Source organism: Gymnogyps californianus, chromosome 3 (genome assembly GCF_018139145.2).
Source record: "Gymnogyps californianus isolate 813 chromosome 3, ASM1813914v2, whole genome shotgun sequence".
Lineage (NCBI taxonomy): Eukaryota > Metazoa > Chordata > Aves > Accipitriformes > Cathartidae > Gymnogyps > Gymnogyps californianus.
In genome coordinates, this window is record NC_059473.1 from 125,694,945 (window position 1) to 125,715,279 (window position 20,335).

The 20,335-nt window shown below is 38.7% G+C and overlaps 1 protein-coding gene across 1 annotated transcript in view; it reads left to right on the forward strand.

Annotated features, from left to right (window-relative positions):
• KIF13B (kinesin family member 13B) overlaps positions 1 to 20,335 on the forward strand; it is a 130,251-nt gene that overhangs the window by 60,664 nt on the left and 49,252 nt on the right. The window contains exons 10-20 of the mRNA XM_050893684.1: positions 252 to 363; positions 5,180 to 5,392; positions 8,332 to 8,442; positions 11,323 to 11,457; positions 13,479 to 13,609; positions 14,675 to 14,761; positions 15,752 to 15,942; positions 16,779 to 16,989; positions 18,122 to 18,284; positions 19,312 to 19,458; positions 19,946 to 20,095. Coding sequence (XP_050749641.1) covers positions 252 to 363; positions 5,180 to 5,392; positions 8,332 to 8,442; positions 11,323 to 11,457; positions 13,479 to 13,609; positions 14,675 to 14,761; positions 15,752 to 15,942; positions 16,779 to 16,989; positions 18,122 to 18,284; positions 19,312 to 19,458; positions 19,946 to 20,095 — 1,651 coding nt within the window. The remainder of the gene's footprint in view (positions 1 to 251; positions 364 to 5,179; positions 5,393 to 8,331; positions 8,443 to 11,322; positions 11,458 to 13,478; positions 13,610 to 14,674; positions 14,762 to 15,751; positions 15,943 to 16,778; positions 16,990 to 18,121; positions 18,285 to 19,311; positions 19,459 to 19,945; positions 20,096 to 20,335) is intronic.

The window sequence follows — 20,335 nt, forward strand, 5'->3', positions numbered from 1 at the left end:
GATTGGCGTTTTTCGTTCTGTACTTGTGTTCCTGCAACTACCACATAATTGCATTGTGAAGACATGATTATTAAGGCTGAAAAACATATACTGAAAACAAGGAGTGGAGCTTTGGTGAGAAAAGAATGATCAAAACTGTACTAGGAACTTTTTCCTCTGAGCTCATTTTTGGAGAGAAAATCACTGTCTAAATATGCATTTGACTTATGAGTGTTTATACTTGTTAATGGCTGCATGTGTTCTCTGTGCAGATCCCTCACAACTCTTGGGCTGGTTATTTCTGCCCTGGCAGATCAGGCTGCTGGCAAGAACAAGAACAAATTTGTTCCTTATCGTGATTCTGTGCTTACTTGGTTACTTAAAGTAAGTACTCTGATCTTGTGTTTTTAAAGAGAAATAAAGGGGAGGAAAAGGGGAGAAGAGTCCCATTCAATGAAATAAAATGCTGTTCTTTTGTCTCGTTTTCTGGTTTTGATGTTAACCAAAATTGTCTTTGGAAAATTAGCTGGGTGTAAGCCATTAGTATCTCTACAGACTAAACATGTTCCCTGTCTTCTGCTGACCTGTAATGGCCTAAAGAATAAGGAACTGGGGGGGGGAAGGGAAAAAAAAACAAAGAAAAGGGCGCATTATCTTTTATGGGTCAGTTTACATACAGCTTCACACACAACCTTGGGGCTAGTTTAATATGGGCTATTGCCACATGCAACTGAATTTTACGTACTGGCATGGTTAGCTTTGAAGATTTTGATTAAGACGATTGCCTTTTCCTAATTATCTAATATATTTGTTAATATACTGCTTTTGTCAGCAGAGTATAATTTCAGAGCATTATCCCAGTTACAGTCTGAGGAACAGGTCAGAAGACTTTATACATCATATTCAAGTGAAATGAGCAGTTAAATCATTTTCTATACTGCACAGGACTCTATTTGGTATTGTTTAGGGGGAAAAAAGAGTGCATCATGGTAGCACTTGGATGAAGATCTGTAAGGTCTAAATGAAAAAACAAATTCTTGAATATGAGTTTTATGTATGTCGAATTAAAAGGCAAGCTTTTGTTCTTGTTGTTCTTCCCACTTCCTAGATACAGTGGCTGTAAAGCGTGGTAGCCTGATGACAAAAAATCTCGGGAGTGCAAGTTTGATTTTAGGTATAGTCGTCATCTGGATTTCTCCCGTTCTCTGAATGAGTGGCAAGCACAAATGTAGCCGCTTCTGGCTGTAAAAAGCTTGCCTGCTAGTAAAGGTGGCTTGTCTTTCTTCTTCTTATCTTGCCCGGTACAGCTTGAATGGTCTTGGTTGACTCGGATTTTGAAGGATTATTGAATTAGGTGTCATATGTAGATTACTTCATTTTCATTTTTGTAACCTGTCGTTTTGTTAAAATTTTTCTCTTTCATCATTTGATTGCCAGGATGTTTTGTAACCATGTCTCAGAAATACTAACTTACCAAGTTTGCTTTTTTTCCTTGTGCTCTGCTTTATTGTTATCAAGGAGCAACTAAGATATTTGGTAGCAGAAAGGTATAATCTGGGAAGAAACTGATTTTTGGCACCACCAGCCTTTTTTTGTCCTTTTACTTTTGTAGGTGCTCTGGCTAGATTTTGTTGTCTTGAATACTCTGCTTTGCTTCCCCAACAATTCTTAGCAGTGTTTTTAGATATTGTTTGAATTTGACATCCCTATGATTTAACTGCACGTGTGGAAAGAAAAAGTTACTTGCAGGTTATACAGAGGTGTGGAGATTAAAAAACATGTTTTCCTTAAGGAGATTTGAAAATAAAGTTGCCTTCAATGCTTAAGTAAAATAAAATCTCTACTCATGTAACCCCTTGACACCACAAGCCTTCATTTTTCTCAGTGCTGTCTTTTAAGGAACATTTTAGCATGACTACTGTGAACCGATTTATCTCTTCTCCCCAGTGTAAACATCACAGATACTGGACATCAAATAGTACAGTCATGACAGCTACATAAAAATCAGAATGGCATAACAGAAATAGTGTTTATGCTTTTTTACAGTAAAATAAATCCTCATCTCATGGTGTTCCTTCCCCTAAGACTTTTTTAGTGTTTAAATATATTTTTGCCTCTATGTATTTACACTGAGTTTTTAACTAAACAAGTGCTTTTTGGCTCTCTGTAAAGATGGGAACAAAACCAACATGCAGCTTGCTTCAGTTTGCTCCAGTGGCATGTGTGCTTGGGTTCCTGATGTGGCTGTAATAGTCTGAGCAAGCAGAGTGGAAACTTTCCTAACGAATTTCTAGCGTTGTTGTTAGAATTAGTTATGCTGTTCCATTTCTAAACAAATCCAGCAAGCAGACTGAAATTCCTGTTTAGCACCTGTCTGATGCATTGTAGCTACGATGACGATGGCCATACACAGCGTTTGCTTTAGCTCATAAATAGAAGCACACTTTTGTTCTGCCTTCTTTCAAGCAAACCTTCTTTGTGTCTTTAACATCCAGCTATGTTAAGTGCAAACAAAAGTTTTGGGGTTTTTGGATTTTTTACAAACAAGCTCATTGAAGAGAAGCCTTTTTTTGAAAGGGGAAAATTTAAACATTTTTTTAATTAAAGATCAAAGGAGGGATTTATTCATTTAAAGAGGCCTGTTTGTAGAAGCCATGAGATGGTGGGCTATCTTTCTCTCTAGCTTTCAACTTTGAATTATGATGCTGAAGTGGAGTAAATGTATTCTAACACGAGGAATATCTGTCATACCGGGTCTCTCCACAAATCTGAGAAACCAGTAGAGTTCAGGAGACCTCAAGATCTGACACTTTGTTTAATTTTGTTGAGGCTCTTTACACAAAAGTACCAGGTGAAAAATATTATTGCAAGAGGAGGCTTGAAGAGTGGCATCAGGTTATGTGTAGGAAGCAAAATAGCTTGTCAGCACTTTAACTTCTTGGTTTTATCAAATTGTATTGGCACAAACATCTTGTTTTCCCATTTCAATCAGAAGCCCTGCATGTTTTACTGATGGCTGCTATTAAAAATATAATTTCTGATCTCTACATTTTAAGTTGTTTTCACGGTAATCTTCGTGCTAGAGAAGACTGGGCTACATTAGTCTTAGAAATAACTAAACTTATTTATTTCCACTCTGTGTCTCTATCACATGCAAGCCCAGTCTTTCTAGAGTAATTTGCAGATGCTGTCTTTGCTAATGAGAGGCTGGCTTACTATTCATCTACCTTTCTTGCTTAACGTTAAAGAAACCAGTGAAATCAGCACAACGGTTCTGTACATAAAACTTTATCAGACAGTCTGGCATTGAATAGCTACAATACAAGAGGAACTTTACCCAGCTTATAATGGGTGTTTTGTGAATTATGGTGTATCACTGTAACGGCGTTCTCAGCTGCCTGTACAGCAGAGTTGCAATTCAAATAATGAATTAATCCTATTTTGGAGCTAATTAGGGCAGTGAAGGAGTTTCCCAAAGTGCAAAGTGTTGAGGTTTGATTTGGAAGCGGAGTACCTGGCCAGCTCCCTGATAAACTTCATCTTTTTATGCAGAACAGGGATTGCAGTTGCAGAGTGTCGTTCCTAATTTTTGAAAACCGTTGACGGATTGTATGGGATTGTTTCTGGCTTCTGTAGAGCCAGAAATCCCATCGAATGAGTCATGTGCTCTTGTTAGTCTTTTTAAAGTTTTCAGTAGATGCTTTGGAAAAACATTCCTGTGTTACAGAGTGGATCCTCCCAAGCCATGTATTTACTGGAGAAAACATTGGCTGCTCCTCAGATGAGAAAAAAAACCCACGCTGGTGTCAGAAGGCTGTTCTTTTCAACTGACTTCTCTATAAATACTCTCACCTGCAAGTGCTAACCATGCTGGTGTACCTCACTGTGCTGAACACCATACAAATGAAATTACATTCTCTACAAATACTCTTACCTGCAAGTGCTAACCATGCTGGTGTACCTCACTGTGCTGAACACCATACAAATGAAATTACATTCTCTACCCAAAGAGCTAGCAGCCCTTTTGCATGGCCAGAGACAGCAGAGTGCTACCAATGCAGCAGCGAAGCAACGTCAGTCTGTGTGGTCAATGCTTGTCTGACCACTGAAGCAGCCAGACTGCTGTCAAACTGTTTTAGGCATCATGCATCAAAAAAAAGAGAGTCTTAAGGAAATACTTAAAGGGGCGTTTTAATGATTGCTAGGGAAAGCTGCGTGTGTGCTTTGTAATTGAAATGGTTAGACAAGCAGCTAATGTAGTCAGATTGTTCTAATGGCAATGCCTGACCTGGATTTCATGGGTTATTGAAGATGAAAGGTAATAGCATGGTTCGTCTCAGAAAGGGATATTGGGTAAAAAACCCAAAAAAACCCAACCAAACAAAAAAAAAGATTTGCTGCAAAACTTAAACCAGAATATTTTATCTTTTAGACTGGCCAAAATTGTAAACCACAATTTTGTGATCAATAAAAAGACTGAACGCTTCCTTCCTTCCTTCCCCCGCTCCCCTGACACACACTGCCTTGCAGGAATGTGGTTTCACACCCTTCTTCTCTGTCAACCAAATTCCGAAAGGGTAGTTTCTTACATAACTCGGTTTAGGTTTGTGAGGTAAGTGGGGGGAGGGCCCCATTCTGAAATGTTTATAAGAATAAAATCAACTATATCGTTTATGAGGAGATCTTTAAGTAATTTAAATTAAGTACTTATTGGAGACGTCTTGCTTCCAGTCTTTAAAATAAGATATTCTGAATTCATCATGATCTTTCCTGAGCTCCTTTAATAGTGTCTGAAAAGTCTAATGATGAAGTGCTTATGTTTCTGGTTTATAAACCTAAGCAGAAAACATAGAAGTAAACCTTTGAAGCCCTCACTAGGCACCATAAAGCCCAAAAAAGAGACTGTTTTCATTCCTGTTTAAACTAAAACTGCTTCTGAAAGCCAAGAATGACATTTCCTAAATGTGCTTAAAAAAAAAATTTTTGAAAATAACAATTTTCCTTTGTTTACACAGCTTAAAATGTTAATTTTGAACTGAGGAGCTCTGACAAAAATGTTTCTGTTATTAGTTGCCCCCATCTTTTCCCAACCCTAGGTTATTATTTCAACCCTAGGTTATTATTTGCTGCCTAAGTTCATTGACTGGGTAAAACAAACGAAACCTTCTGTTTTAATTTTATAACCTCTACCACTTTCCAGGATAGCCTTGGTGGTAACAGCAAGACTGCCATGGTAGCAACAGTAAGCCCAGCAGCAGACAACTATGATGAGACCCTTTCAACACTGAGGTACGCAGACCGGGCCAAGAACATCGTTAATCATGCCGTGGTGAACGAAGACCCCAACGCTCGCATTATTCGGGAGCTCCGTGAGGAAGTGGAGAAGCTGCGAGAGCAGCTCACAAAAGCAGAGGTACAAATTTTAGTCTTGACTAGCCAGTAAGTCCCGTAAACCCCGTTGTCAGGATTTTCTTACCTGGCTCTCGACAATGAATGCCACAAAGAATTGCTACATGGTATCTATGAGAAATCTCCCATTCTGTACCTCAGTCTTGAAACACGGGTGATAACATGAGATACCAGGTTCTATTTGAACACCTTGTTGAGCAGTCTTGGTTTTATTGCAAGATACAGATCAAAACCAAGAGGACATGAAGGCAGGAACAGGGGTGGAGTCTTAAGATCGTGCAGTTTATAGGCAGAGCTTTGCCAGCGTGTTTTAAGAATCCAATGTGGCTACATCCTGCGAGATGTGAACTCAGTTAAATAATGCTTGCTTGCTTACAAGCTTTAACTGTTCTCATTTGAATCTCTTACAGGTGCTAGACAGCATTATGAATATCTGAATAGCTACCTCAATGAAATTGTGAAAGGAGCATGGTCTAAATGTTAGACGAAGGCCAAGAACTAGCGTAATTCTGAGTTCTGTTCTCAAAAGTGGCAAAGCAATGGTGATAGAATCCATCTGTTTTGCAATTCAGAAAAATTGTGATTACAGTATTTGCCTCATGAGGTATGCAGGGAATGCTGGCTGTGATATTAGAAATGACTAGTGAATTTTGGACTGTTCTCATTTGAGCTGCCTAATATGCTAAGCATCCAATAAGTGTGTATCAGTTTCTTTAAGGTATCTCAAGTTAAATATCTAAAAATTCCTCTAAAATATGAACCACAGACTTAACAGTACTCTGAGGGATGCAAGTCCTCCCTGTTTGTTTCATTTGTGAGCATTAATGCCAAAATAATGGCAGCTTTCCAAAGTAATGAAGTAGTATTTCCTAAATATGAGGTAATAAATATTTCCTTTTGCAAGTATTAAAATCCCACCCTAGTTGTCATCTCAGTGGCATTGACAAAGAGCATGGAGAAAACAGTGTAGTGTGCTATTAAGAGGCACACAGTAAAGGTCAAAACCCACACTCATTGTCTTGTATTCCTTTCAGTTTATTACATTTGTAGCCCATCTAATTGTTCTTACAGAAATGTGCATAAATAACTTTTTTTAAGTGAACAAGAACATTGACCCGTTGTGACAGACAGGTTACATTTTCAAAGCTCATTTCCAAATATAGAGGTTACCAAATTGTGGTTTTGGTTTTTTTTTTTTTTCTTTTGGTGTCAGTATCCTTTTCTCTCCGAAACAGCCGAGGCAGAACAGAACTTGACAGTTTACTTTCCCCCCCGCCCCCCCCAGAAGAGTAAGGCATTATCCTCTTTTCCCCTTTTCTTTTTTAATCCATGCATTTTGATCTTTTCTTGTCAGAATTAATATCACATGTTTTAATTTGTCTGTGCCAAGACCACCAGCTTGTCCTTCCTAAGCTGGGAATTTAAACTAACCGCTTTCAGCAGAGAAGCACACCTGCTGGTCTGGTGTGAATCTGGGCCCATGTATCTGTTGTTTATGTAAGCATTGTAGGGAGTGAGGAGAATTACCTAGCTCATTTTACAGTTGAAGCATGTGAAAATGTTGAGTAATTTTGCCCCAGGTCCAAATAAATGGGCAAACAAGACTTAGACCTGGAGAGTAACTGGGCTTCGTCTTCCTGTCCTGCTCTGTAGTGTCCAGCGCCTTTGCACTGATCATGTTTTGTCGGTCATAATAAATCTTTGTTCTGGAGATTGCCTTGGCTTCACTTGCCTTCCTGGGTGGAATTCGTGTTCCCTTTTACCCTGTATTTAGTTATTTGAGATACTCAACCAGAAGAAGACTACACAGGACACGTCAGCTGACAGCTCCTAGACTGTGGTGTCTTGAGGCAGAGGAAACTCCTGTCTTAAAACAGGATTTTCTGCTCCTGGCACTTGCTCCTTTTCTTGAACGAACTGCAGTGTAATGAGGCCACTCTATTTGATTTGGATTCCTGTGAGGAGTTTTGGTTTTGTGGTAAGGGGGAATATCTGATGGAGAACGATGCTTGCATTGTTTAATTGGCATTGCATAAATACCTAGCAGCCAAAACCATTTTCATGTTGTTAGCAGTAATGAAATAACAATGTGAGGAAGTCCACAGGCTTCCTGTTCAATGTAGTAGAGGAGGAATATGCCAGTACCAAGACTGGAGGAAGTAAATATATGTAGTATAAAAATGTTGACGTCCTTTCAGTTTTTGGAGTGTCTGGTGGGTGGCAGTGGGGGTATCTTCTTATTATGAAGTTAGTTCTTGGGTGGAACATGGGCCTTTGACTATTTCACAAAACAAAATTAGAGCTGTGGTGGATTAGCGAAAAAATTGAATTCTAGTGTCCAGAAGCACATCGTAAGGCTTCTTTTGATATCTGCTCTGTAAAATGCATATGTAGAGGTAGATAACCAGAACACCTTGGATGCTTTGATATTTGCTATAGAAAGAAAAAAAATCACACCCATCAGGCCATATCAAAATGAACAATGAAAATATTTTGGTGGCATGGCAGTTTAAGTGACTGAGATGTTAAGTGCCATTTTAAGGGAATGACAGCTGAGATGATGGTGACTAGCCAGATCAGCATTATCTTGAGAAACAAGATTGTTTTAGATATGAGCTGTTTGGGATACTCGTATTGGTGTAGAAATGAGATTAGTTTGCGTTTGAATATCTTTGTGCAAATCTGCCAGTATCATGTAATTGGTTTGCATTGAAGTATATAAACTCCACTTTAGCATCTGTACTTGAAACTAATTAAACTAACTTTTTGATGGATTCTGCATTTATATGCAATATGTATTTTTAAAAACCCTTTACTTACCGATAAGTATGCCTTGGAAAATGAGTAAAGTTATGTTTCCTTTTTTCCCCATCTGTGTGACAGCGATGTGAAAAAAACAAAGCACAATGAGCTTTCTTGTTTTATTTGCTTTTATTTCTGCAGGCAATGAAATCACCAGAATTAAAAGAACGATTGGAGGAGTCAGAGAAGTTGATTCAGGAAATGACTGTGACCTGGGAAGAAAAATTAAGAAAAACTGAGGAGATAGCACAGGTTTGCTGCTTTCTTCCCCTCCGTGCCCCCCATTTTTGATGAAAAATAGGTTTGTTTCCTTTGTCTGTCAGTTCCTAGAGATTGTCGGAATCTCTCCCCACATTTATGGGTAAGTAGGTCAAGCTTACTGCCCTTTTGAAAAGCTTCACTTAATTCCTGTGATAGCTGGGTGCTTCCCAGATTACTATTCTAGTGACAATAATAACTTGTCACTGTATGCAAATGGAGAAGTTATTTAGAAAAAATAATAATCCATGGATGAGAGGATTACAGGGATTTTATATTCTTCAGACAGTAAAATTGTTGTTTGTGATGAAAGATGGAGCATTGAGAACGTTAAATGCAAGGTTACGTACAGAGTGCCTCAATACACAAGGCGAAGGGCATTCAGAATATTAAAAAATGGAACTGTTCAGGATCCCTGTGTGTTTTAATACCTCTTACACTGATATTTAGGGCCTCAGACCATAATTGAATATGATGGTTACATTGAAAAATTGTGCAGGTCACCACGATTATTGCATGACACTTGCAATTCTTACCACACAAATGCTAATGTATATATTTGCAGTAGGGAGCCTTTGAGGGGGAGGACTATTGAAAGGTGATGAATAGCATGTAATAAATAAGGAGAAAATGGAGCCTCCGATGCAAAGCCCTCTTGTAGATGACACAATCAGAATAGACTGTGTTGGCTTTAGTTTTAAAGACCCATTGTCAGAAATGCTGCTTGTGACTACGAGGGCTTCCTGGCTTTCAGTGCAGGTTTGTACCATGGATTTTCCTCCCTGTGTATAAGGGTGAATAATAATAATAATAAAAAATTTCTGCTCTTATTCTACACAATAGTTTCTAGGCATAGAAACCCTGATTGTGCGAGGAGGTTGAAAAACTGGAGTAATGGGCTCAATGCTACAGACTAAATCTGCCTTGATGTTTGCATATAGCTGCTTGCTTTAGCTCTCTTCCTCTTTGTCTCTAAATTCTCAGCGTGTTACAACATTTCGGAGCTGGGAGTTTCACGAGCCTTGCAGCTGTAGAAAATGATTTTTTTCAGAGGAGGGATAAGGAGTAGCGTGTTTGCAGTATAAGGCTGTTTCAGGACCACTTGGAAGCCAGTGGAAAGAACCTTCTGCAATCTTCAGTAGGCTTATGGAGGCCCAAGGTTAAAGGCATTTATATCATGGCTTGTCAAGTGATTTTATTTCTGGCCAGCATCCACCGACATCTGTCTGTCAAATAGTAGCAGGGTAGGCGGGTAGGATGGAGAGATAATTGTAAATCTTTGAGGAAAGGATGATTCCTCATAAAGAATGAGGGCCATCGAAGAGGCAGTTTGTAGAGATGGAGCGTCAATGAGGGTTCAAAGCCTTAAAGACTATGTGAATAGGTAATTTTTCACATTTTCAGTGAGTATTTGACATACTTTTAATGTATTTTGAGTGTTTAAGTTAATTAACTTTTGCTCAAGACCTAATGTTAACAGAAACTGGCTCATTTTCTTTAAGTTAATCCTGTGAGATTTAGACTGTGGGCCAAGTCCTCCTTTGGGCAACACGTTCTTTATCTCTGTAGATAATAAGGAATTATGTGAACTTCAGAGCCTGGCGCTGATGATCGGAAGAGAGATCTTTGACATCACACTGCAGTTTTTCCTCTATTCTTTGTTGTGGGTTTTTTCCCCTCTCTCACACACACACACGACTTCCTTACGAGGACATTGTGTTGGTTTTGTAAATGTGTGGGGAGACAGGGTACAGAAAATCAAGAGCGAGTTGTGCTTGCTATTCTTTGCAATTTTAATCTTGATTAGACCTGGTACAACTCCAATGCTGAACAGAGAATTATGCTGAATAGTATGACATACTAAGTTTTTAAATACAAAGCAAACTGGTAGGTAAAGGTCAGAACCGTAATAAACGTTCCAGCATTATTCCTACATAATGTCTGCTGATTTTTATTATTTTTTTAAAGTCTCGGCATCACAGAGAAAGCGCTGTAGGTCTCTTGTATTTTTTTTACTTACTTGTTTTACCCTCCCCTGTTTCTGCTTCCCCCTAGTAATTCTGTGAGAGGCCTCCCATGTTTATTTTTTAAATTTTGTTTGCTGTTGTGGATAGTGAGTATCATTTCAGTTTCTGTATGATCCTGGGAACAATCCTCAGCATATCTATCTCAATGTTTTTTGTAGAAGAATCCCTTTCTGTTCTTAAGTCAGAAATGTTTAATGTTCCTCTTTCACTGCTCTAGTCTTCACCCAAGCACTTCCCTTTGAAAGATGTACAGTTTTGCACAGTAATGCTTTGTTGTTGAATTCTATGAAGTCTATTGACAAGAACAAAACACCATCCAAAATGCTACTATTCTTGTTCAGCAGGAAGTGTTATTTGCATTACTTAAATAGCAGGTTGCCAGTTTTTTGTCATTTTGATTGCTCTGGAATAAAAGATAGACATGGAGCTTGACTTGGCAGGGATTTAACTTAACTTGTTGCTTTTTAGCTCAAAAGAGAAAATAAAGGGCTCTAGAGATGTCTTTGTGGTAGCATTTTGCTGTTCCAGTGAGGTCATGGAGAAGCTCCTACAGTACGGCAGTGTGCTGCTCTCAGCTGTTTTCATTTTTCACTAGGAAGATGCAACTGTGTGAGACCACAGCACGTAGCCCTCTGAGACCAGAGGTGGAAGGACAAGCGAAATTACAGATATCCTGATCAAAGCTTGATATAACTAAGGCTTTTGTGTCTAATCTATTGCAGAAGAAAGTGTTACCTTTTTCAGGAGTAGCAATCCATCTTTTTGTCTTGTGGCTTTGGCAGATAGGAATGCATTTCTGAAGGGCTGTACATCAATCAGCTTAATTTTGATGGCTACTCTCTTGCAGGAGCGTCAGAAACAGTTGGAAAGCCTTGGCATATCTCTTCAGTCTTCTGGAATAAAAGTTGGGGATAATAAGTGCTTCCTGGTTAATTTGAATGCAGATCCAGCTCTCAATGAACTTCTGGTATACTATTTAAAGGTAAAAATAAATATTGATTATATATATAATTTGGTTTTTTAAATAGAAGTGGGCCTCTAATGCCATTGGCAGAGGTGTACTTAGAGGATTTTATAAAAACTGCATATCTGAAGCATTCTCTGCTATTCACTGCTTCATTAAAAATGAGTACAGCCTTTTTTTTTTCTTTTTTTTCCCAAATTTAATTCTTCATAGCAGAGGAAGGTTTGGGGATTTTATGTTTTAGTTTTGTTTTTTTGAAAGAAATTTAGAGGTGTTCTCTTTGAGAAACTGTCTCCTGCTTTTGGTGGGTTTGGGGTTTTTTTTTTTTTGGTTGGTTTGGGTTTTTATACCAACTTTTTTGCCAGGTTTTACCCAGAAAATTGTTTTATAGAAAGGTTGGGCGTATCAGTAATCAGGTTGCTTCTATATGTGTAGTCTAAATTTTGACTACTGTCTTCAGTTTATAAAATGCATTTTTATTCCTCTTCATGCAACTTGCCAGGAGTGAAAATCAAGTTCTGTTCTGCCTTAGCACTTCTGCTGATGTGCAGTCCCTGTTACTGATGTTAAACATAAAACACGTGACGTGACTTTTGGCCTCTGTGCTGAAACATTTGGGCAGTTTATTCTAGTTTAACAAACTGTAGATATGATCTGGAGTCAGGAGGAGAAATGAGGTACAACCATTTTTAAGTCACATTTTAGAGTACAGGTTCTAAAAATTTAGCAGTGTAAGAATGTCGGCAGTTTGAGCTTCACATTAAATAAATCATTCTCTTCTCTTTGAAGTGGTCTATAGTAACTCTCACAACAGCCACAAAATTAGCAATTGGGCTGAAAGATGGTTTTGGTTTAGTCGGTCTTAGGAAATACGTGATCCTCTTTTATATCAGTCATCATTGCTCTGTGATATCTCAATGGAAGCAAGGGAAAGAGCTTTTTCAATGTTGTATCTGCTAAACAACATTAAATAGGACAAAATAGCGGAGCTGAGGTTTTGGGAGAAGAACTGAATCTTTTCCAGACGCCTTGCACATAGGTGTCCAGAGTGTGACTCAAGCTGCTAAATCAGCCTCGACACTGACAGCTATTGAAGCAGAGCCGACTTCTGTGGTGTTCATTGTGAACACATGGCAAAGGGTACACTGAAGCCAAAGGCTGCTCAGAAAACAGGCCTTGGCCCGTCAGTACCAGCAAAAAAGTCTCCGGTGGTACTGTGCTACTTTCCTTTTCTGGAGAAAACCTCTTTGCGTGGGGTAGGTTTTGTGTGTTTCAGTTAGTCTTTAATTATTTTTTTTTTTAATAACACAAATTCGTTTTGTTGGTTGAGAATTTTGGTGTGGAAATCCCTGTGCTTTGAAATTCTTTCGATAAAATGACTTACACCTGTTTTGCCTAAAATCCTGAGATTAAACTCTCTTGCTTCTCGGAGTAAGTATCCTGCCCACATTCTCTTTAATGCTGAGCTGCATATGTACTAGATCTTAAAAGTACTGAAGAACCACTTGATCTGACTTATCTAAACTATTGTATCTGTTCCTCAAAAATTGGTTAGAGATGCCTAAAAAAGAAATGGATGAATTGGGGCATGTGTGGAGTGATCCTTCGTCTGCCAAATCCCTCATGCCTCGAGTACTTCAGGAATCTCCTAAGCTGTAGGATGATCTAGGTGAAACCCGCATAACAGCCACGGATCCAACCACTGTGAACCTGTCTTAATTCCTCTTTGAACTCTTTTATATTTTTGGCTTCTACAACATCCCGAGGGACTGAATTCCACATTTAAATTACAGAAACCTCTTCATCCTCCGATTTAACTGTTGCCTGTAAACTTTCCTGAGTGCTCCCTACTTGTTACTGTAAGACAAAGCGAAGATTTGCTTGCAATGTTTCATTCTCCTTTTTCCCTCCAAGGGAAGTATTGAACAGCTTTCAAATTTTGGAACTAGATGACAAGATACATCCAGAAGGAGAATGGATGACTTAGAACTAGTGAACTTTTGCAATCCATTGCTAACATCTGAATTAATTTTCCCCAGGAGCACACGTTAATAGGCTCAGACAACTCTCAAGATATCCAGCTGTGTGGAATGGGAATTCTTCCTGAACACTGCATTATAGACATCACCCCAGAAGGACAGGTTATGTTAACACCTCAAAAAAATACTAGGTAAAGGAATAAAATACAGCTCCAGTTGTATAATAATTGTAGTTTTAGCTAGTATTTTATGATTAGTGGTGCAAAAAGATAATAAAAAAATAAACTTTTCTATGTATTCTGAAGTAAGAAAAATCTACTTCTTGTATCCTGCTTTTACATTTTGTTTTAATTGTCATCGACCCCTCTGTCAACTCATATCTTTCATTCTAATGAGATTTCTCTCGGTGTTTGTAGTCTAAGTTTTCAAAGAGGATGAGTAAATTGCATATGCTTTCAGCAAGTAGATGCTCACTGATTTGCAGCTGTGTAGATGTAACTCTATCAAAATTTGAATTAATTTTCTAGGAAATCTGTTGATATGCAAAGAGCTGCTGAAGCGTTTGTTGCTTTATTTGATTAAGTAGCAGTACTTGAAAAGCAGATGGTATATTCAAATTGATCACAAAATGACATGCACCGTCAGCATCTCCAATAATTTATTGTTAGAAACACAAAATTCAACAATTTCACGTTTACCCTGATTTCGTAGTTGATCCTGCTTTGAGCAGGAGATTGGACTGGATGACATCCTGAGATTCCCTTCAAATTTGAGTTATCCTGTGATCCTACTTTCAGACTTAATCTGACTCTGAAATAAAAGTAGTTTCTGATTATTGTAATTAGTTTATTGTCTTTAAGCTATTTATATAGCAAAGGTCTCTGATGTCTTAGTCAAATGTTTCTATTTCGTGTCTGTATTTCAAAGTAGTGTGAAAAGTGTTTATTTCCAGTGACGACATCTTTTTTTCAGGCCCCTCATTTTTAAACTCTAATTATACACCCCAGACATAGCTGTCATAATATCTATCCGAAAGTACTGAACTCAGTAAGCTTAAGCAATCAAAAGAAGCTGAGTTTGAGGAGTTTATGAAACAGCACAAGGTAGATCAATGAAGTTTCTGGGGATACGTTGCCTGTTTGCAATCCATAAACCTGTTGTCCTACCTTAACTAGTTACAATAAAGAAAGTAGTACTGGAAAAAAAAATTAAGCCTTATATAGATGCATTTGCTTTAGATTTTTGCCTTTTCACAGGACATTCGTAAATGGTTCTGCTGTCGTGTGTCCTATCCAGCTACATCATGGAGACAGAATACTGTGGGGAAACAACCACTTCTTCAGGTACAAAAGATATTAAAGAAATTTTAAGTTTGCACCAACTTTGTTTTATCTTAAGGTATAAGGAAAGATGTCAGTGGAGCATTCAAGCTGCAGGAGGAGGTGATTTCTTTTTCATTGGGATTATAAAGGCAATGCTGATGACTGACTGTTCTTGAATGCTAAATGTTATAGCAACTGTGCATGGTTTTAATTTCAGGGCACTAGGCTGACTTCTTGTATTTTCAAGAGACTGTAGCCTTGCTGATGTGGACCTTGCTGTAGTTATCAGTACTATTGTCTCACTGAAGAGATTTAATTTTTGAGCTGGTAACTTCCATGTGGTTCGGTACCACATTAATACTAAGTACTTTCTCTTCCACGGTGAAAATATTACACCCAAGCTTTGACTGGAATAGGTTGCCTTTTGGATTTTGCAGATAAGGTGTTAGATTTTTGACCTGTGTGATCTGGGTCTTAAAAGGTCACTGTGTTCTCTGTTCCCCGGAGTTCCAGCTCCAGCCATGCCTACGACCTTCCTATATCAGACAGGATCACTAGTAGAAGTTTTCTGTGAAAGACTGTATTCTTGAAACCCTACATGGCTGGTCTGAAATACCTTAAAGATCAGTGGATTTAAATGATAATCTAAAACTTAATTGTTTTCTTTTATGCTTGAAAGAAGGATCCACATAAAAAGTGGGATGCAATTTCATTATTGCCTCTAAATTATTTGAATATGGAATGACTGAAAAAATTCGTGGTTATCTAAACTATATGATTAGTAATATCAGGTACTGTCTATTATTAGTGTGTAGAATGGATTAGTTAGTTTGCCTTCAACTCCTCTGTTTAGCCTGAGGAAAACTACACTCACAGGAGATCAACAAATTTTGAAAGGGAAAAATCTACTGATTTGGATAATCTACTTAATTGTAATAATCTTTGAAAGCAACTCTGTGTTTCAGAGTTGAGCAGTTAATAGTTCTTTAAAAATTTTCCTCTTCTTTAAAGGCTGAATTTGCCAAAGAAGAAAAAGAAGGCAGATCATGAGGATGAAGAGCGAGACAACTCTATGAAGTGCAGTAATAGTGTTGAGCAGCTGGACATAGATGGAGACAATTCCAGTGAAGTGTCTAGTGAGATTAGCTTCAGCTATGAATATGCCCAGATGGAAGTCACTATGAAGGCACTTGGTAGTAATGGTAAGAAGCAACAGAAATTATTGGAAATATGTACAGAATATGAGGTTACATCTTCAGGGACTCTTAACCACAGGCTTTTTCCCTTATAACTTCCTACTGGAGGATTTTTCTTGTGAATGACTCATCATAGCTATTTTTGCACTTGAGGGGGAAAAAAAAAACATTGCAGACTGTTTTGTTTGGCAGTTCTTGTTAAGGGAAAAGCCAAAACTGAAATATTGGTGGAACTGCAGCCTCAAATCAAAGTGTTTTCACTTGTTGTTTATTTTTCTTGTGTTATGTCTCACTCAGGCATTAACTGTAGTGATTTCTGTCTCTGAAACCATGTTCTTTAGTTTTTGTGGTCTTATGTAGCTGTCCCAGAATGGCAGCATTTTGGGAAACAGGAGAAAGTTTTTTTCAGCTTGGTCTTTCCCTTTTCTCAATTCTCTTAAATCATCCGTCCAATCTGTTCTGTAGATGTTCATTTTGCTCCACAGTTCAGCAGCATTTTTTTAATATGCATTACAACAAAAATATAATCTCTTCCTCCTCTTATATGATAACTATGTTTACTGTCTAGGACATTCCTCACCATGTATTTCAGTGGCTACTGCAGGCCCTAACATGGATAACTGCAGCTATAGAACGGGGAAGGGAAGTACCAAATCACAGTAATTTGTGCCTTGCCCAAGGTCATACAGCATATCTGTAGCAGAACGTGGGAAAGATCTCTTATTTCCGAGTCCCCCGTCTCTGCCCCGTATTCATTACATGGCTGTTTCCATTTAATTTTATGGTTACCAGGTATTTGACCCCCAGAAGCACTAGCTTCTTTATTTTCAACGTCTGCTTAGATCCAATGCAGTCAATCTTGCAAAGCCTGGAGCAGCAACACGAAGAGGAGAAGAGATCTGCGCTTGAACGGCAGAGACTGATGTATGAACATGAACTGGAGCAATTACGAAGGCGATTGTCGCCAGAGAAGCAGCATTTCCGCAGCATGGACAGGTTCTCCTTTCATTCTCCCAGCGCTCAGCAGCGCTTACGGCAGTGGGCGGAGGAGAGGTGGGTAATCAAATCTGTTCATTTAAAGTTCTTCAGTGCTAGTCAATTTTGCAAGATTTTAATTGCATTGCACACCTCTGCCAAATTTCTGAGAGGACTCCTGTGGGGGGTTGGGGAGGACACGGCGAAAATACTAGTCTGAGAGCAATCAGACCTATAATGCTAGAACAGATGAGAAAGAATGAGTGCCTGCTTTGTTGTTAAGGAGAAACTCTATCCCGATCGGCAACAAATTTGATTAAAAATGAGGTGATTGGAAGAAACTTTGGGACTCCTATATGAGTTTGTTCTTCTGTGGCTCATGACTCAGCTGCTGGAAGGTCATTTTTCCTCTTGAGTCACATCCATCTGTCTGACCTGGGCAGGTCCTGGCAACCAGAAGAGTACAGAAGGAAGAGGGAGTAAGAGGATGATACAAAGAATTTTGATCCAGAGCATTGCAAAAACTGTTTAATAACCACAGGGGGGCCACCGTCCTCTTTTCTTCTTCCTAGGCAATTGCACTGAGGTTATTTACTTCAGCCTCTAAATGATCTTTTCCAGTATTACTTTCAAAAAGAGCAGCTGCAGGAGGAAGATGAAACTTACCCTAAAACAATGAGTATGGTAAAGACATTGTAATGAGAAAATACAAATCTAATTTATATGGCTAGAGAAGCAACTTTTGAAATAGAAAATATTTGAGACAGTCTAACAAGGTGTTAGCTGTGTGTCTGGAATATTTTGTGGTACCAGATTCCTGTGCTGCACAGTTGGCGCGCTCTCGCGCTTGCCAGGAAGGCCAGTGAGCAAGTGGGTCATGGTGTCTGAATAAACCTTTCTCTGTAAGATGGAATATCCACATCTGTGGTGGGGAAACTCTGGCATAAGCCACACAAGAGCTGACTGTTCAGTGGATGCATGGAGAAGTCTCCAAAGCCAGCAGTATGCTAATGTTCATACTGCTAAATTCATACAGATAATCTTTTTTTTTTTGCCCCAGAAGAAAAGCAATTTAATTCACCTGATTTTTGTGTTTAAAAGCTGAATGTTAAGACTCCTTCCTGTCAAGTGATCGTTTGTTTTGCACTCAGTGTCAATACTTAAATGCCGTGATTTTTACTGTCTCCCCCTCCAAATACCCTTCTTTTAGAGAAGAAATGTTGACCCACAGCCTGAGAAAGCTGCGAGAGCAGATTGTTAAAGCCAATTTGTATGTGAGAGAAGCCAATTTTATTGGAGAGGAATTGGACAAGAGGACAGAGTATAAAGTTACCCTCCAGATCCCAGCTTCAAGCCTTAATGCTAACAGTAAGGTAAGGTAGCCCTAATGGAACTAAACCGTTGTTCAGTAAGTTTGTCCCGCAGTGTTCGTATTTGTTGTGTTCTGACTTTAATGGTCTAGATAGTTTGCCAGTCTATTCATGTGCATTAAATATGGCTCTGTTAGCGCATGCTACATCCTTATCTTATTTTGTTACCATGAAAATCTTATGATGTGCTAGCTTACTGATAAATGTTTTGGTGCAAGACCTTTCCACTGGTGTTGGAAGTTCACACTTGCTTCTGTTGCGGAGTGATAAAATCTGTGCGGGTTAGGCAACATCTATTTCAAGTATTTACCATCACCTTGTGGACATCTGGCTTTACATCATCCTAGTGAGCTGAGAAAATGCTGTCATCTCCATTGTGCAGGGAGGAACTGGAGCAGAGAGGATTTGGATTATTTGTTCCAGGCATCTTAGAAATTTTGGAAGGAGGGAACTGAACCCAGACTTCCATGTCTCAGGCTGGCTACTTAAGCTGGTATTATTTCTCTTCTTGAGGTCTACTCAATATTTTGGTGGTACTCAGGCTGTTGTTAGTACAGTAGATGTATTTTATTCCAGGATTAGAATTTTTATCAATTGCTTTAGAAGTTTCTCTCGTCTGCTTGTTTTTCTTGCAGTCTTCTGGCACATCTAGAAACAGGATGGTAAAGAGGGTTAAGTGTCTGCACTAGTTGAAAGTTGCAGACAGTAGTAACCTTAGCTGGAACTCCAGGCCTGCTGGAACTTGAGGATATTTGTGAAATGCTTAAATGTTCCTATTTCTAACACTTATGTAAGTTGAAAATCCAGGGAAACTAGTGCCTGTAGCTGTGATTAGACTTCACAGTTAAACTGAACATGAATATACTGTGACAGCCGAACTCAGAGTCTGTCATGCTTGAATTTGGTTACTCAAGCTAGAATAAAATCCAGACTTTTCCCAAAGATGTTCTCGGTTTTGTATTGGTTTTAAACTGTTTTTCTATTGTTGTGACACGAATTCCTTATTGATATCTCTTTAATTGTTTTGCAGAGAGGTGCAATTCTCAGTGAGCCTGCTATTCAGGTGAGAAGGAAAGGGAAAGGCAAACAGATTTGGTCACTGGAAAAGCTGGAGAATCGATTGGTAGATATGAGGGATCTTTACCAGGAGTGGAAAGACTGTGAGGAAGACAACCCAGTAAGTAAAAATTACTCCAGTATTGTGCTGATAGAATTACATCCCTGTTAAATTTTTTTGTTTAAGTAGATGTGAGAAAATCTTGGGGGTGGGGGAATATGCAAAGACCTAAGTTTTCCTGAGCCTTGCTTTTCCTAGTACTGAAGCAGATCTTCAGCATTTCACTAACCCTTATCTTGTCACTTTGATGCTTATTTGCCTGCATAGTTTGGTGAGCAAACCAAGCATATAATAAGAAGCAGTAAGTAAACACAACAGGAGTTAACGTTCAGGCTGACTTCTCTGAATCTGACAACGTTAAAGAGAACTTGCTGAGGACAGGCCTTATGCTCGGTCCAAAGTAAAATTCAAGCGTCCATTCTTCTTGTGATCTAATCTAGCCTCGTGCTTGAGTCCATTTTTCTTTCCTTACGCTGGTTGCGCAACACTTTGAAAACTGTTTCATGAAAAGTTTGGTTTTCTTACATTACTCTGAATTTGATTGAAGGTGATGAGAGCTTACTTCAGGCGAGCTGATCCGTTCTACGATGAGCAGGAAAACCACAGCCTTATTGGAGTAGCCAATGTTTTTCTTGAGTGCCTGTTCTATGACGTGAAGCTGCAATATGCTGTTCCAATCATCAATCAGAAGGGAGAGGTTTGTCATTCTTCTATAATCTATCCTTACTCAAGTGTTTAATTACAGCCCATGGATCTTATTACCAGTATATAGTAGATATTTTCCAGTTTCGTGTGCACAAGCTCTTTGCTAACAATTTGGAATTACGCAAATCCCGTAATACCTTACTAGAGTTGTTTAGACAGCTCTGAATTCCAGCATAGTGATTGTGAAAGGAGAAAGCTTTGTGAGCATCTTTCTGAACGAAGCAGCCCAAAA